Here is an 18,256-nt window from a genome sequence, read left to right on the forward strand (position 1 = left end):
GGGCGTGTTTGGAGGCTCAGTGGCAGCCAGCGAACATTATGCCTGTGCTCCCAGGTGCAGGGCATGCAGGGGGCATGTTCTTGAAGAACCAGGCCATGAAGTGTCTGCAAAGTGGATGCTACTATTGCTTTTTATGTATACAGGTCTCTTCCTTCAGCCCTCAAAATCTCCACGTGCATAAAATAATTTTATGAAATCATGTTTCCAAGATTTTCTGTTCATATTCATTTTCTGCTCGTTCATTCATTTTGCCATCTGTGAGAACGTGCAAGCTGCAGCAGGTGTCAAAGGTTTAAAAAAATTATGGGAGAAAGCACTTAACACTGATCAAATGCTATCTATCCTTTTATTTTTTCTTCTTTCTGTAAATTGAAAAATGACAGTCATTATGTGATTTTAGGAGAAGAAATGTTGGTTGCATTTTGTGGTACTGTGGTGTTCTTTTGGAGGATTGTTTAGCACTTTCTCGATCAGGGTGACTTTGCCTAGCATCAGTGGATCCCTAGAGGCTCGCAGATGGGCTGTGGGGGTCCATAACCCTCCTGAAATTGTATGGAAACATTTTGGTTTGTTTTGTCAAGTAGCTGGGACTACAGGCATGCAATGCCACGCCTGGCTAGTTTTTTGGTTTTTTCATAGAGATGGGGTTTTGCCATGTTGCCCAGGCTGGTCTCAAACTCCTGAAGTCAAGTGATCCTCCCACCTTAGCCTCCCAAAGTGCTGGGATTATAGGTGTGAGCCACTGCACCCAGCCCGTAGGCAAAATTTAACGTATATCTATGTGACTATGTGCATTTTTTGGGGGGAGAGAGTTTACAGCTTTCATCTTATTTTGAAGAGAGTCAGTGATCCAAATAAGATTAAAAATCAATGTTCTTCAGGAAGAAAAGAGAAAAGAAAAGATAGACAGTGTTTTATACACTTACACTTGTTTAATCCTCATAATAAACCTGAAAACTAAGCATCAGCATTTCTGTTTTATAGACGGAGAAATGGGGGCTCTGAGCAGTAAAGTAATATTTGCTTAGATGCCTGACATTCACTTACAACTTCAACTCACAGACTGTTAGGGTCGGGAATCACCAAAGGGATTATCTGTCCATTTTCATCTCCTTCCCTGTTATAAAGGAGGAAACTGAGGCCCACAGAAGTGAAGTGAACTGGGCCCAAAGTCATGTAGTCAGTTTGCAGCAGAAACAGGTTAGAAACTCAATCTTCTGGCTGGGCGTGGTGGCTCACGCCTGTAATCCCAGCACTTTGGGAGGGCAAGGTGGGCGGATCACCTGAGGTCAGGAGTTTGAGACAAGCCTGGCCAACATGGTGAAACCCCGTCTCTACTAAAAACACAAAATATGAGCCGGGTGTGGTGGCTGGCACCTGTAATCCCAGCTACTCGGGAGGCTGAGGCAGGAGAATCGCTTGAACCTAGGAGGCAGAGGTTGCAGTGAGCCGAGATTAGCCACTGCACTCCAGCCTGGGTGCAACAGAGTGAGACTCCATCTCAAAACAAAACAAAACAAAACAAAACAGAAAACCAAAGCCTTTGTCAACCCACTGCTTTATTCTTGAAAAACAAGTGAGTACCGGTTTCATCAAATGTCAAACTGAATTAGTAAGAGATTCTCCTCCTTCCACCTGTCCTCAAGCAGGGTTGGGTCCTACAGTCCTGTTTCATAGTCCCCATGGACCTCATGCCCCCTAGAATAACCTGTTAGCCTTAGAAATACATAAATGCCTGCACAAAAAGATCCCATGTGCTAAGAGGCTAAGAATCTCCAATGAGTGGGGAGAAAGGTATTAGTTCAAGAAATCAACCCTTGGCTTGGGAAATGTCTTCATTGCCTCTTGGGGAGCAAAGGAAAGAGCTTGAAGGACTTTAGCTGTGACAATCCTCTCAGCATAGTGGCCAGGTCCTTCATCCTTCAGCACCTGCCTACCTCTCAGTGGTCGTTTAGAACATTCGTCCCTTCATGTCTTTGCTTGGGTTCTCCTGGACCTGTGTGCAATCCCCTGAGCCGTGCCTCCTGCAGCCTCCTGGGCTTCGCATGTGCTGCTGTCTCACTTCCCTTCAACTGAAAAACCCAGATTCATCTTTTGCAGTCTTCTGTTTACTTGTCGGTATTCCTCGCTCAGATTAGAAATTGCTTGCCTCACCGCAAGTGCCCGGCAAGGTAGCAGTCAATCCATAGAATGGCATGGCACGTGCACCTGTGCCCTTCCTGCATTTGCCCCTTCTTTCTTCCCCTGTCGCCTTCCCTGTTATGCCAGAGAGCTTGTTCTATGCAGCGGAGGGTCTGCCCTGGCTGTGTGCCAGTCAGGGCTGGCTGCATTCTCTCCCCTTGCTTTAGCAATTCCTTGCCCTCTCTGAGCTCGCTTTTCTTTGTCACATGGGAGCTGATTCGTTGGGATCTCATGGAGGCCCTCAACCCTGTGCAGTTTGGTTCCAAAATTGAAACAAAATCTCTGAGCTTGTGGAGGAAGAGGTTTCCTTTGGGCATGTGGGCTCAGGTGGGCTGTGCTGAGCTTTACCCGAGGGAACACATTACCCACCAGGCTCACACCTGTGGGCAGGGCCTGCCTGCGACGCCTTCCTTCCCAGCTCGGCAAGAACCATTCTACAGAGACCCTCTGTGGACTCTGGTCTCCCCCTCATCAGTACTTGTGGCTCTGCAAACTTCTCACTAGGAGCATTCGTGGTGAAAACTCTTACAAAAATAGCTTCAAGCTGGAACGAGGAAAATAAAATAACTCCAGCCTGTCCCTGCCAAAAACAACAAAGCAACAGTGTGTGAGCAACCAGCCCAGCCCTCTGGCAATGGATGCTCACAGAGAGGCTCAATTACTCTCTCTTCAGCTGTGGTACATCCCCCAGATCCTGTGTCTGGGGTCATGTGGCATTAATTAATTAATCAATCGATTAATTGATTGATCCAATCCTCTGAAGTCACTGAGAATTCAACCTTGTGGCTTGGACTTGTGATTGCTCCAAACTCCTAGCCTTGGTGTCATCTTTTGGGTCACTCCTGAAAATGGGCCAACTCCCTGAGTCTCCCCTGTCCACCGGAACTCCCCAGGTCCACACTAAGGAAATGATTGCACAAACAGCTACTTGTTTGATGGGAGGATCATAAAAACACGCCCCCACACTCGAATTTAGACTGTGTCTTTTGTTAACAGCCGATTAATAATAATCAGTAGCTGGCTATTGATTTGCTCTCTTGAATTTCCTTTTTTTCTTCTTTAAACAGGTAAATAAATATAGACCTGGTTTAAGCTGAACAAAGCCAGAATCCTCAAATCCATATGGGCGCAGACATATGTAAGCCCTGAAGCAATCCAAATGCATCTAAATATTCTTTGCTGTATCACAAATGGATCTAATTTTTTTTTTTCTGAAAAGGAAGCCAGAAATCCAATGAAGCGGTTCAAATTGTAATTTAAGCTATAGATTTTAAAAAAATTTATGAAGCTGCTAAACCGGAACGAGGCAGAAGCATCAGAGAGACTCCCGACTAATTGAACAGTCATTTCATTTGGTTCCTGTCCCTTGTAGGAGTGGTCCAAGGCCAGCCTCTGGATCCCTGTTCTTCTGCATCTGACAGTGTAGATACCAGCAGGGCATTTTCTAGCCTGATGTAGTCATGGGTGAGTTTGTCTCAGGAGAGGGACTTTCACACTCTGGCCCAGTATGGAAAACTGGTCACTGTCAGTCCTTCTTGTTTAATGTGAGTCACCTTGGTGGGTCTGCAAATGGAATTGTGAACCTCGGAGCTTAGCGGTATAGCTTTGGCACTGCCACTAACTCACTCTGTGACCCTAGGCCAGGCCCTCCTCTCCCCTTGAGAGTCTGCTCAGTTGGAAAATGAGGACATTAAGCTACCTGATGCAGCAGGCCTGTGGGCCTGTGGTAGGCAGAGTAATGTCCCCCAAAGATGTCCCTATTCTAATCCCTGGAACCTGTGAATATGTGACCTTACATCGTAAAAAAGGCTTTGAAGAGGTGGTTAATTTAATAATCCCAAAATGGGAAGGTTATCCTGGATTATGCAGTAGGCCCAGTGTCATCAAAAGGTTTCTTTAAAGGCTGGGCATGGGGCCTCACACCTGTAATCCCAGCACTTTGGGAGGCTGAGGTGGGCAGATCACTTGAGGTCAGGAGTTTGAGACCAGCCTGGCCAACATGGAGAAATCCCATCTCTGCTAAAAGTACAAAAGCTAGATGGGCATGCTGGTGGATGACTGTAATCCCAGCTACTCGGGAAGCTGAGGCAGGAGAATCGCTTGAATATGGGAATCACTTGAATATGGGAGGTAGAGGTTGCAGTGAGCCGAGATCATGCCACTGCACTCCAGCCTGGGTAACAGAGCGAGACTCTGTCTTAAAAAAAAAAAAAAGTGTTCTTTAAAAATGGAAGAGGGAAGAAGGAGAGAAGTCATGGTTAGAGGGAGATCTGCCTGTGTGGATTTGTGACAGGAGAAGGACTTAACCCGACGTGGCTGGCTTTGAAGATGGAGGAAGGGGTTGCAAGTCAAGGAATGTGGGCAGCCTCTAGAAGCTGGAAAAAGCAAGGAAATAGAGTCTCCTGTAGAACTTCCAGAAAGAAACACAGCCTTGCTGGCACTGGGTTTTAGCCCAATGAGACCTGTGTCAGACTTTTGACCTATAGAACTGTAAGATAATACATTTGTGTTGTTTTAAGCCACGGAAGTAGTAGTTATTTGCAATGGCAGTGATAGAAAACCACACAAGAGCCTTTCTGGCAAGTTTACACTCTTTAAGAATAAAACCTAGCTTGGCTAACAGCTGGCAGCCCCATCCGGGAGAATGCTTGGGAGGAGCTATCACAGGGGTGCTCTGTCCCAGCTGCCTTCTGCAGTCCCCAGGACTGCCAGCTCCTGGCCATGCTTGGGCGTGAGCATCCCACTGGGCAGGGAGGCAGGTGCTGTTACGGCACTTTGATCTCAGGAGATCATCTGGTCCTGCATCTTCCCTTCACACAGGTAAGGTATTATCTTCATCCAAAAATTAACGAGCTGTGCCCGGAGAGGTGCATGGTCTCACCCACTGTCACACAGCTACCGAGAGAAGAAGGGCGTGGGGCCAGGGCTCGCAACTCCCGGTGGGAGACTCTTCTATTTGTCACATTGGGCAAGTAACTTTTCCTTGTGTTAGTGGGTCATGAAGGAGAGACAGACAGGGAGGCTGGATGGCAGAACGGGACCAGAACCCTGAACCCCTGGTCTAGCCTGTGCTTTCTGAGCACCTGTGCATGAGGGGAAAGGTACAGCCACATTAGGCCTTTCTTCACGGCTTGAGGAGAAACTTTGAGTTGGGAGTGGTGGGGGCCGGGAGGGAAAGTAACAGATTAGGTTAAAGGAACTGCTGCTATGGAACCAGCATGGTGCTAAGGATGAGGATTCTGCCTGAACAGGAAGCTCTCTTTCACACCTGGAGGCTGAAAAGGGCATGCCCTGCACCCATAACACCAAAAGCCACCTCCCAACCTCTCATTCCACCTCTAAGAAGTCATGGGGAGCAAGGCAGAGTGCCAGTGTGACCTCTGGGGGGCAAGGCAGGTCGGTTTGCTGGGGGTGGGGAGGCCACGAAGGCTTGTGTGTGGGAGGGAGGCCATGCTGGGGCCTGTGTCCAGCCCAAATTCACCGACGGGGTCAGAAGGGGTCAGGGTAGCAGACAGATCACAGGGGGACACAAAGTCCTCCTTGATGGTTTCCATGTCTGGGCAGCGTTCTCCAGGTCACGTGATTATGGTCCAGGGCAGCCCCCTTCAGAACATGGGCTGTGGCCCATCAGTGGGACTCGAAGACATTTACAAGGTGGTGAGCAATCATTAAAAAAATTTAGAGTAAACATATAGAGTATGCACAGTTTGTAAAGGTAAGTGTCGTTGCATAAAACTTTCCAGATACACAGTCTGCAGTTTTGACCTGGCAGGCCTTTCCTAGGCCCTGGAGGGAGAGAGACTTGGATGTGGAGAAAAGGTGGAAATAACTCAGCCATTTCCACAAGACCAGCTTTTAATATGACTGTGATTTGAAGCACGAATAAATAAACACCAAAGAAAATGGAGAAACCAAACCAAACCTCAGAACATCAAAACTAAAAAAAAAAGCATAAAACGAAGCAAAACAAAACAAATCTCCATCAGACAAACATAAAAGTCCCCCTATCCCCGATAAAAAGAATCAGACTGTACAAGCTGTGTCACCGGGAGAGAAGAACGACATGGCCACCATGGGTGAACACATGAGCCCCCCGCCCGCTGGCTGCTGTGCCGCCTTCACAGGCTCTGGGGCGGAAGGGAAGTTGGCACAGGTCACCTTAGGCGCCAAAGCCCCATGGGCCAGCTTGGGGAAAAGGGAGTTTGTGGGCAGGTTAAGAACCTTCACAAACGACACAAGAACTGAATGTAGCAGAGAGTCCCACGGGTTCCCTCTTGATTGTGCAGTTCTGATTCCAGGGTGGCCTCATGGTGACTTTGGACCTGGAATCTGGTCCCACTGCACCGGCAGCGGTGTGGACACTGGAAACCGCGTGGAGGAATGTCATGTACAAGACAGACGTGGAGGTGGCGCCATAAGAAGTCTGAGCATGCAGGTGCTTTATACATCTGGCAGTGAGATGTGATGGCAGGTTCGTTCTTGGACAGTTCCAGAGTGTGACTCATCTCTCCTAAGAGGGACGCACGGCGGGGCCCAAGGACGCGGTCGTGTTGGACGTGGCCAGAGCGAGGTCTAGGCAGCTAGTCTGCAATGTGTGCATAGGGGGCTCTTGCTTCTTTCTAGCATCAGGGGCCATTCCACATGAGCTTGCTCTTCCTTGTCCTGGTCTTGGGCCTCAAGGTCTGTTTGGAGGGGGTGCTGGGTGGCTCGAGGGGTGTCAGCAGGCAATCTCCTCCAAGGTCCCCAGGGCCGTCTGCAGGGGCACGTTCACAGTGTGGCTGATGGTTTCAGAGTGGTTTGGCATTGTGTCACAAGTACTCTGGAAGGGAAGGGTTGGTGGAAGTTTATTATTCGCTCAGCAAAACTTCATTGTGATGCCACCAGCTGCCCAGCCTAGGCCCTGGGGAAGGTGCTCCCCACTTCTGGGCTGCTCCTGCTCCAGACATCTGATAGGCTGGTTTACCATCTTGGGGGCATGAGGCTGAATGGAATCCTTACCATTGCACACTTGGGCGCCCACTGTGGCAGTGAGAAGGCTCCCTGGTTTGATCGGCAGTTGGTTTGATCCCTCCTAAAGGTGCCCCTCATGTAACTGGACCTATATCTGAGTGGTCTCTAGCTTTGGGGCTGGATGGTCCTGAGTCCTGACCTCTCCCCGGGGGCCTCCCTTGGAGTTACGGTGCAGGAAGTACAGCCCGTGACTAGGCCTGGGGCAGGAAGGACCCATGGCTGAGGCCAAGCAGAAAGGGTAGAAGGCCTTAGAGCTTAGAACCAGAGCCGGTCAGTCCTTGAGTCAGTCCCCAAGGACTTTTAGGGTTAGGCTGGACCCAGAGAAACATAGCTGTGGGTCCCTAAGCAGGGAGGGGCTGAGCTGGCCACACATGAATCTCCAGGGTGGTTCCCAGGCTACAGTGGGTGGGAGGCCGAAAGGGATTAGAGCAGGGACGGCTAGCCAGGAGGCTGTGCCAGGAATTTGGGGAAGATTTGATGGGGCCACAACTAGGGGAGGAGGAACAGGATGGAGAAGAGGCTGTGACACTGAGACCTTCTGAAGCAAGGGGGGCTCTGAGGGTGCAAAGGGAACCACTGTCTAAGCACTTACTATAAACTAAGTGCTGTGCTGACTGCTTTGCCGGCAGGATCTCACTTAACTCAGGTGACAGCCCCCTGCGGTCTGATCTGATGCAGATGCTTAGAGAGGTTAAATATGTAACTTGCCCCCAGGCACACAGCCAGGAAGCCAGAGCCTTGGGATCCAGCCAGGCCAGCTGAGGCCAGACCGGGGCCCCTTCCACACTGCCCTTCCCCTCCCCACTTCTGTTCCACAGAGGTTGCAGGGGACCAGAGGATCAAAGCAAGATTTGTAGACAGTGTGTGGAACAGAAATGGAATCCATACAGGGGGAACGGGCTGGGATCCATTTTGGATTTGTTGATACTAAGTGGGTGGTGGTCACTCAGTGGGCACCGTTTTCCAGGGCTGGAGGTGCTGATTTGGGGCACAAGGCTGGATGGGGAAAGCTGGCAACATCTGCACCCATCAGCCAAGGCCTGAGCCCAGGAGTAGACTGAGTTTGGGAAGGAGAATGACAAACAGTCATAGAGGGGCTGCTCCTCGGGCTATAGGAAAGAGGCAGAGTAAGGCAGTGGTTAGAAGTGCTTGGAGGGCAGCTCTGACACTCAGCAGCTGTGGGACTTTGGTCTCTGGGCCTTGACCGCCTCAAATACAAAGTGCCTGACAGTGCCTGACACGTACCAGGCACACGATAGTCATTAGCTATAATGGGCACTATTGCTACTTCCAACTTCGTGGGGCTCCATACTCTATCCGTTTTGAAAGGGATGGAGAGCCAGTGACGCTCTGCTTGTACTTTGCCACCACTGGGGAATAAAGGAACAGACGTACAGAGCCTGTCCACTTCTCCCCCTGCTGTGAGATGAGGGGAGCAGCTGTCTGCCTGAGAGAAGCTGGATTGGGCCAGGCAGGTCCTATGCTTGGAAGCACCTCCTGGTGTCTGCTGCATCCATACTGGCTTCTGGGATGAGTCTCAGAGAGAGGCTCGAGGCTCAGCTGGAGTGTCCTTGGATTTGGGAAGTGACAGCATGTCCCAAGCCATGGAAAGGTGTGCAGTGAGTCACATCTTTCCTGCCCGGCCCCAGTATCTGGTTTCCTACTGCTGGTACAAGCCAGAGCAGCTGAGCAACTTCCAATCAGTGAGCTGCTCTTACCACATTCTCATCGTGGCTCCCTTCGTCCTCCTCTTTGCCAAGCAGGTCTAATAGCTTCTCTTTGATCAGCTGCAAGAAAAGCAGGAAGGGGTTGGTCAGGCTGGGAGGAGGGTGTGGAGATAGAAGGGACCTCCCTCCATTGGGCCCTGCTAGGGCTGGCAGCTGCCCGGGCTGTGGCTGGACATACTGTAGCACAAGCCCAGCCTGGCAGCCAGCTCCAGGTGTCTGTCTGTCTCAACTCAGCCTTTTGGGTGAAATGGGATTTTGTTGCAGGAGATGGAGCTTGGAAGAGGTAATGGCGGGCCCTGCTTCACAGAGTGGACTGCTGTCTTTGGGGCTGGTGAGTGTTAGTAAGTGGTGTGTCCTGGTACGCTGGCTCCCTGTCTGTCCTCAGGAGCAGCCTGGGACCCCCTTTCTGTGGCTGGGGCTGGGGGACAAGATTATTATTCACTTTCTAGGCCTGACTCTGCACACAATTCAGAAGACCAAGACATGCCTGAGTTCATAACATTTTACTCCTAGCAATAAAGGGTAGTTCTTAAATCTGTTACCTGGTGTGATTCAATTGCCATAACTGCATACAGTTTTTCACAAAAGTCAATAAACAAAGCAGAATAAAATCTGGCCATGGGAACTGATGTGGTTTTGGAGTCACTGTGCTGAGAAGCATGAGATTCTCCAGAGGAGCCTGGTCACTGGGGCACGACTCCCCACTGTGGTTCCGAGCAGCCTTTGGTCACGAACAGCCCCCTGTGAGAGGCAGAACATGGTTCTACAGGCTCCTGTCTACTGCTCCGGTTTGGGGGACTTCATAGGTCCAGGCATCCTTGGAAGTTCTGGAGCCATTGCCTTTTTTAAGGGTGCATGTTGGAGGTGAAGTGCATTGCCCATCTCACAGCCAGGGGGATGGAGGCCTCCAAGGGAACACCCGTCAAAACAGAGCCTGGGATAGTGGTATCCACAGGCTCGCTCTCAGAGAGATGCAGGTGAGAAGGCTGACCAGCTCCAGGAACCCTCAGTGCCAGAGAAGCTTCCAGAGGCCTCGTTCCAGTCATTTCTTGAGGAAGACATCTCCCCAGACTGTTAGCAGCCGGGGCGGCTGGCGTGCCCTGTTGTCTTCTTGCTCAGGATTGGTGAGGACTGCTGGGAAGTGCCCCTTCCCTAAGACTGGCTGGGCCATGGAGAACATGACTCAGGCAATGGGCCACCTACAGGGCAGGTGTGTGTGTGGGGGGTAGTATGTGTGCAGGTGTGGACATGCCCATGGATGAAGCCACCACCTCCAGCCCAGCTTCAGGAAGGGCTCAGAGCTGGCCTCAGCAGAGTCTGGCCTAACTTCTGCTCATCCCTCCCCATCCTTCCCTGCCAGTGTAGATGGCCCAGTGCTGTTCCAGCTCCCAGAGGACAGGCCTGTGTTTCTCTTATATCCACCGCCCCCCAATAAACTCCCATCCCCTTGCCCCACGGTGCCTGGGCTTCAGTGATAGACTCTATCAGTGGACAGGAGGGGAAGCAGACTCTGCATGGAGAGAGGCACCGCCTTCCTTCTACCGTGTTTCTGAACCTGGGGCACCATGAGGGCACCAGCAAGCGGTCATTTCCCTGCAGGGAATCCCAACTCTTACCTCATAAATATAATCAAAGAGCTCTAGTAATTGTAAGGATACTAGCACCAATGAACAATCCCATCTGACCACCAATATCACCTGGAGAGAGAGGGAAAAGACCAAAGCTTTGCTTTTATGCAGCTTCCAGGAAGGGTGAACAGACTGAGATGTAACCCAGACCTTCTGAATGGCGCCCCCTCCACAGGGAGCTTGGGCCTTGTTGTGGGAGGTCCAGGCCTTTGGCAGCTCCTTCCCTCACCACACAGCTCTGAGAGCCACTGTTTTTCAGCATTCAGTAGGGTCAGGGACTAAGCTGATGGCTTATTGGAAGGGCTTAGACTAGATCTCATGACCCACAGTGCGAACGGATTTGTTCGGTTACACTCAGAATCACACCGATTGGGTCCTGCTTTGACTCTGGGCTGGGAATAGGGAGAATAGAGAGCTAGGATGTGTGTGGACTGGTGGCAGGTGCCCTGGGTGGGAGTCTTGGGAGGAGATGCCCCCCCACCAATCCAATCATGGCATGGGCTTCAGGGCTACCTTGGGGCACCTCCCACCCTTGGGATAAGGTCATAGGTGTCTCCTTTCTCCCCCATCCAAAAGTTAGTGTGCAATTTTGACTCTTTCTAGAGCTGAGGTTCTTACTCTGGGGTTTATAGGCCCCCATTGTTCAAAGTTTTTCTGGATTTGTCTTCAGATCCCCCTGCATCCAACTCTCCTGGAAGAACTGTAATCAGTGTTGCTGCCTGGATACACCTAGGCCAATAGTATCAGAGCCTCTGGGGTTGGGGTCTGGATGTCAGGATTTTTAAGTTTCTGCTGGGGGTGAGGTGCGTTCTCAGGCCCACCAGAGTTTGAGAACCACTTTCCTGGGAGTAGTTCAGATGGCTGGAGACTCTCCTGAAATTGAATGTGAAATGTGTGTGCTTGGGCATTTGTAGCAGAAGAGTCCATAGCTCTTATCAGTTTTTAATAGGGGTTCTGAGTCCCCAAAAGCTTAAGATGCTTTGCTGCAGAGGCAGTGTGGCAGAGCCGAGGGCTCTGAGGCTCTGAGTCCAGAGAGTGGCCACCAACTGGTTGTGTAGCTTTCATAAGCCCTGACCTTCTGAGGAGCTTTGCCTCCAAAGGACATTTGGTGGTGGTGGCAGGATGGAGGGGATTGGATGAGATGAACTATGAAGTTCTTTCTAGCCCTAATCTCTAAGACTCTCGGTCTCTGGAAAGAGGGGCAGGAATTGGGGTTGGGGGGCAGAGTTCGGGGTGGCTGGTCAGTTCTCTTGGAGATGCCAGGTTGACCTCTTGGCCTGAGAACTCTCTGGTGGGCAGATCTGCCCCACTCCTTCTCAGCTTATGGCTGGGCGGGGTCCCGCGCCCATGTGCTCAGGTGCACCACAGAGATGGTGGGGAGAGGGCTCTTCCCAGTGGAACTTGGTGCTGGGTTCAAAATGGCTCAAAAAGTCTCTCCCTCATTCCTTTCCCATCACCGCTCCCTCTCATGTCTTTAATGGAGGCTTCTTGGAGACTGTGTTCTAATGGATATGTATGTCACGTGGGAGGCATGTGATGTGCACGTGCAGTGTGAGTCTGTAGCGGTAGAGTGCGGGGTATGTGCCAGGGTCCAGGGTGTGTGCACATATTTGTATAAAAGCAGGCAGGAGGTCTGGCTGTCCATGGTTTTATGTAGGTGGCTCTCCCTGTCTATTTTAGGCACTCTGAGTGTTTCTAAGTGTGTGTGAGTGTGGGTCTGTGGAGGTGAGCAGAGTGTGTCTGAGTGTGTAGAGCATGTGTAGTGTGGGTGTGCTTGTGTGTGTATATGGGGCCGTGTGGGGGCTGTGTACATGGGTGTGTCTCTGTAGCTGTGGGATTGGCACGTGGGACTGCAGAGGTGTGCATTTGTGTGTGTGGTCCTGGACCACCGTGGGTGCATGAACCTGTAGGTTTGGTGCGTGTGTGTGCAGACTGGGGTGGGGTACACTGTGGGTAGTGTGAACGCTGTGTAGCGTGCATGTGCATGGACACCAGGGGGTGAGAAAGGGCCACGCGGTGTTGAGAGAAGGGCCTGATGACTGAGGGTTTGCAAGCGGCACACGCTCTCATCACAGGAGGTCCAGATGGCAGCATGAGCTCCTCAGCCGGCTATTCTGGGTGGGAACACGATCGATGCTGGGAACAAGCTCATATCTGATGCAGACACGACAGATTCAGAGCTCAGGCCCTTCTTGCTCTCTATGTCTCTCTCTCTCTCTCTCTCTCTCTCTCTCTGTGTGTGTGTGTGTGTGTGTGAGAGAGAGAGAGAGAGAGAGAGAGAGAGGGAGAAAGAAACAGACACACATAGAGAGAGCAGAGAGACAGAGAAAGACTGTGAGCTTATGCTGGGGGAGGGCAGCGGGTAGGAAGAGGCCTGTCCTGGGTCCTCTTTATGGAAATAAAGGGCAAGGCCAGCACAGGGGTGAGTGAGGGGTCTATGTTTCTGGTGGGGCCAAGGGCATGAGTCTCTTGGCTCATTACCTTTGGTCACAATGACTTCTGAGGCTGAGTGACAGCCACTTTAACCCAGCTGGGACCGAGCTACGGTGGGGAGTCCCCAGCCTCCTGGAGAAAGTGTAGAAATGCTTAGCCAGCCCCTGGACACAGCAGCTGAGCCCTGGGTCCCTGGCACAGTGACTGTCCAGGTGCCAGGAACTACTATTTATGGACCTTTTCTGGGCTAGGGACTTATCACATTTAACCATCACAACAAGCTCATAAAGTGGGTTTTATTAAACCCATCTTGCAGATGAGGAACCTGAGGTTCAGCAAGGTAAAGTTACTTGTCCATATTCTCATAGCTGGTGTGAGAAGCCAGGTAGTAAGTACCTGCCCCTTCCAAAATGCTAACGTCACCTGGTTCAGCTCATGGAGACAACAGCTATTTCTCTTTCTGGGGCACAGGCATCAGATCCTTTCTTGAGAGTGAGTGGGAGCTGAGAGAAGCACTCAAGAGTCAAGTCCTTTAACTGTGCACTCTTAGGGGTCTTGTGAGTTTTGGGTTGGGCTGGGGTAGGATGGAAATTAGCTCCCTGTATCCATCATATGCCACTGGGGCCGGGGAGCTCATATGAACTTGTATGGGGTGGCAGCAGGTTTGTAGATACCTGGGGAGAGTGACCTTTCGTTTGTGTTTGACAAATGACTCTCAGTCCAGGGGACAACACCTGGCCTTCTGGATGCAGCAACGTTGCTTTTGGGGTGAAGCTCCATCAGGGCCCTTACCTCCCAGGTCCCACCTGGGACCACCCACAGTTCAGCCTTCCCTCCTTCTCTCCTTCTGATACCTCTTCCCCCTCTCCATGGCCCCAGGATCCTGACTGCAACTTGGGGCAGAAGACCATGAATTCTAAGAGTGCAAGGCTGGAAAGGCCCAGAGGCCTTTAGGCTGACCCTCCTCATTGCATAGATGGGGAAAATGAAGCCAAGACTGGGGAATAAATCGGGCCTGAAATTCCACCCCACTGGGGTTCTTTCCATTCTGGGAGAGGAGCAGTGCAAGGAAAGAGGGATCAATTGTTAGTAAATTAAAAGGTTAGACTCCTCCAAGGCTATGTGTCTGTCTGCTTGCCTCCCATCCACCTGTGCATCCTCCCTCCCTCCCACCCTCTATGAGATGTGGAAATTTGTGCAATAGACACCAACTTACCAAGTAAGGCAGCAACTTCATACGCCTTCTTCTGTTCAATTGTCTCATAATTGAGAGCTTCAAAAAATATATCCAGAACAAGGATGTTCTCTCTGCAGAGAGAATAGTCAGTACCATACATGTTAGAGCTATCAGCATTCACAGGGAGCATCTAATACAGCTTTCCCATGGAAAGATGGAGAAACGGAGACCCAGGAAGTGAGGCAGCTTGCCGGAAATTAGAGTTGGTTAGTGGCAGAGCTGCGGCTTCAAGTCAAGAAGCCTGACTCCCAGCCCAGTTCTGGAGGCCTACATCAGCTACCTCCTTTTGTTCCTTATTTCTGTCTCCCTGCTTTCTGTTTGCACCCTTTGCAGGAGTCCTGCCTGGCTTCCAGGCCTCTGCACCTCCAAAGGGACTGCCTGGTCCTCAGCATGAAGGTGAGTTTCAGTAATCTCTTGACATGGCTTGCCTTGGCTAGGGTGCCTGCTCCAGCTGACCTCACGGGTAGCCCCTGCCCACTCCTGAGACCCCCCTAAATTCCCCCTGGGATTTATAACAAGCTCCTCCTGGTGGGAGGCCCTGCTCTGGCATTGTCGAGTCAATTGCTGAAGTCAGGGAAGGTTTGCAGGGAGCAAACTTGTATCTGCCTGGGGGGTGTTCTGGCAGAAGCACAGCGGCTTGCTTTGCTCCTCTGGGCAGGTGTGTGAGTGAGACACATTTTGGCAGTAAAAGTTGTTACTGCCTGCAGACTGTGCCAAGCAGCAGGGCCTGGCATCTCCTACAATTCCCGTCTCCTCCAATGTGCTCACAATGCCTTCAGTGCCCCTTGTTCTCAACCCACTGAGCAAAAGCTGGCTGAGGATGGGAGTCTGGGGACAGTGTTGGTAAGAGGGAGGGGCTGGCGAAGAGAGGAGCAGATTCTTCTTTCCGTGAGCAGGGCTCGCAGGACAGCTGTTCAAAGTATCACCCTCTCTTGCTTGGCTTGCCACAGCTGCTTCCTAATAGTTCCCTTCTTCCCATCTGCCTTTCCCCTGTCTTCTCTATCGCCGCCTGAAGGATCTTTCTGAAACTGCTAAATTGATTCAAATTAAATAAAATTACAGTTCCACTCCCCAGTCACAGGCTGCATTTCAATGCTCGTCGGCCACATGTGGCTAGCAGCAACCCCACTGGGCACTGCAGACACAGAACATTTCCATCATTGCACAGTATTTGACCTATTGGGGAGCAGTGGTCGAAAATGCAAATTTGAGTCTGTCACTCACCTCTGAAAGCTCTTCAGTGGATCCCTATTCTGTTAGGATAAAGCCCACTCCCTGCGCCCACTCGGCTCAGCCTACAAGACTCTCTTGCTCTGACACATTCATGCTCCCCTTTGAAGTTTTCTCTTCTGCCCTGTGCTGATGGTCTCTGCTGAGCCTCTGCCTAGGACACCCACTTCTCCCATGCTTCCATTCATTTATTCTGTTAAAACACATTGTTTTGAGTGCCAACTCTGTGCCGTATGCTCCACTAGTATTTGGCAGACAACAGAGAACAAAAAACATAGTTTCCTGCCCTCAGGGGGCTTTCAATCTAGTGGGGCAGACAGGTAATAAATAAGGAAACACAACATGAATATGTAATTACATGCTGTAGTGTTATAAAGGAAAACACGAGAGGACTTTGAGAGAAAAATAACAGGAGTGCACCTCATCTAGATGCCTGAGATAACTTCAATTTTATTTTTATTTTTGTTTTATATTTGTTTTAGAGACAGGGTCTAACTATGTTGCCCAGGCTGAGCTTGAACTCCTGGCCTGAAGCAATCCTCCTGCCTTGGCCTCCCAAAACATTGGGATTACAGGCATAAGCCACCATGTCTGGCTGGAGATGACATTTAATTGGAGACCCGCTTAAGGAGGAAGCAGTTAGCTGGAAGGCGGGAGGAAAAGAATTCTAGGCAGAGGGAATAGAATGTGCAAGTTCTGCCTGGAAAACTATACATCCTTTAAAAAAATCTCTGGGCCGGGCGAGGTGGCTCACGCCTGTAATCCCAGCACTTTAGGAGGCCGAGGTGGGTGGATCACGAGGTCAGGAGATCGAGACCATCCTGGCTAATACACAGTGAAACCCCATGTCTACTAAAAATACAAAAAAATTAGCCGGGCATGGTGGCGGAGGCCTGTAGTTCCAGTTACTCATGAGGCTGAGGCAGGAGAATGGTGTGAACCTGGGAAGTGGACTTTGCAGTGAGCCGAGATTGCGCCATGGCACTCCAGCCTGGGCGACAGAGCGAGACTCCGTCTCAAAAAAAAATATATATCTCTGAAGCTTTCCCTGATGTCACCTCTTTGCAAGCTGCAGCTAACCCATCATTCTCTCCTTCCATATGCATCCCCCTATGATAGCCAGAGTCACCCTATATGCCATTCAATGTGTACTTGTCTCTCTGTAAGACTGCAAGCTCCTTAAGGGCAGGGGCTGTGTCTTACTTATCTTTGTCTTTGTAGTCTGAGCATGAAGCAGAGCTTGACACACAGAAGGTGCTCAATGAATGTTTGCTGACTTGAACCAAATGCTTTTCTCTGCTTTCCTCCTTGATTGCCTCCAATCTCCTCCTTATCCATTTCCCCCTTCCTCCTGCCTACCATGCCCACTAAACTTACGAGATATATTTTTCTGATTTGTTAAATTTCTTCTCAAGGTACTTGGCTGATGTCTTGCTGGGGATCTTCACCATGGAGAGCTCTTTGTTGTAGCGGGTCAGGTTGCAGGGTGTCCTGCAGAGACAGTAATTGCTGTCCTTTTCCGCCAGCAGACCTGGAGGGGAGAGCGAGGTGGGGCTTAGTCAGATGTGGGGACTGGGATTTCTAAGGGTCCAGAGTATCTGGATTCTAGCAGCTGAAAAGTGAGCTAGGAAGGGGTGCTGGTCCGGGGAAAGTGAGGGGCGGGGATTGTGGAGAGAGGGGAACTGGGCTTTTGCTGTAGGTTGATCTTGTTTTCCTTCTGCTTCCTTTAACTGTCATGTCACTCTAAACATTACTGAAATGTGACCACTTTTGCAGAGGTCTCCAAGAGAGTCCCGGTGCCCTCAGCTTCCCATGGCTTTCTTCCCTGCTTCTAGCCTCAGTATTCTCATCCACAGAGTGGGCCACCATCAAAGCAAATGTGGGAGATCGTTTTACCTGAAACCCAGGGCTCTGTGCTAATCCTGCCGGGACTCCCTCATAGCCAGTGCCCACCTCCTCTGCCTGGTGGGTTAGGATGCAGGCAAAGATCCTTCATTCCTTTCCCTGGAGGCAACTACCTGCATCAGGAACCCTTCCTGCCCTCTCCTCTCTTCTTCCAATTAGACATAACGTTTAAGGCATCATTTCCCTCTGACAAAGACTTTCTCCCTAATCAAACTTAGCCAGGCTCTTCAGAGCCCTATTCTCGACTAGGCCTTGACCTTGGCCCCCATCCGTGCTGGGCCTGCCTAGCCCAGTTTTAGCAAGAATCCTGCCAAAGTCAGTTTAGACAGAATCCCCCACCCTTGATATCTGGTCAGCCTGGCCTGCCGTCAGCAGATTTCCCCCTACCTTTGAGGATTTCTCTGGGTAATTTTACATCTACTGAGCCCTCGCTCTGCTTGATGGCCGTGAATCTCCAGCTGTCTTGGCTGTATTCTGAGTTGAGTCCCATCTCTTTCCCCTATTGTGATACTCTTGACACCTGTTGCAATTCCCCTGAATAAAGACTTCCTTACCATCGTAACTAGTGTCAGAGTGATTTTTTCTTTAACACCTCCTTCCCTTTTTCCTCTAGCCACCTCAGTGTTTCAGGCTACCCTGGGTTTTGCTGAGTCTTTGCACACATCAGAAGTCACTCCCTCCCCTCTCAGCCAGGCCTCCCTCTCTAGTCCTCCTGGAGGTATCCGGACCTGAGGCCAACACTGCCTCACTTAGCTCCAAGCAAGTGCAGATGCTGAACGAACTTGAGTGCACATTGTTTAAAAAGTCTGCTTGTCTTGATTGTAAGCCATTTCCTGGGTCCAGAGAGAGGCGAGCATGCAGAGTGGGCCTAGCTTTGGGGTGGCAGCTTGTTTGTGCACTCTCTC

At 50.7% G+C, this 18,256-nt stretch overlaps 1 protein-coding gene across 1 annotated transcript in view; it reads right to left on the reverse strand.

The window, feature by feature from the left end:
- Positions 1–6,757: 6,757 nt before the first annotated feature.
- The window catches only part of ASIC2 (acid sensing ion channel subunit 2), a 281,545-nt gene continuing 270,046 nt past the window's right edge, over positions 6,758–18,256 (reverse strand). Inside the window, 6 exon segments of the mRNA XM_030924250.1 lie at positions 6,758–7,000; positions 8,910–8,978; positions 10,535–10,561; positions 10,563–10,615; positions 14,196–14,287; positions 16,824–16,977. Coding sequence (XP_030780110.1) covers positions 6,899–7,000; positions 8,910–8,978; positions 10,535–10,561; positions 10,563–10,615; positions 14,196–14,287; positions 16,824–16,977 — 497 coding nt within the window. The 3' untranslated portion in view covers positions 6,758–6,898.

Source organism: Rhinopithecus roxellana, chromosome 19 (genome assembly GCF_007565055.1).
Source record: "Rhinopithecus roxellana isolate Shanxi Qingling chromosome 19, ASM756505v1, whole genome shotgun sequence".
Lineage (NCBI taxonomy): Eukaryota > Metazoa > Chordata > Mammalia > Primates > Cercopithecidae > Rhinopithecus > Rhinopithecus roxellana.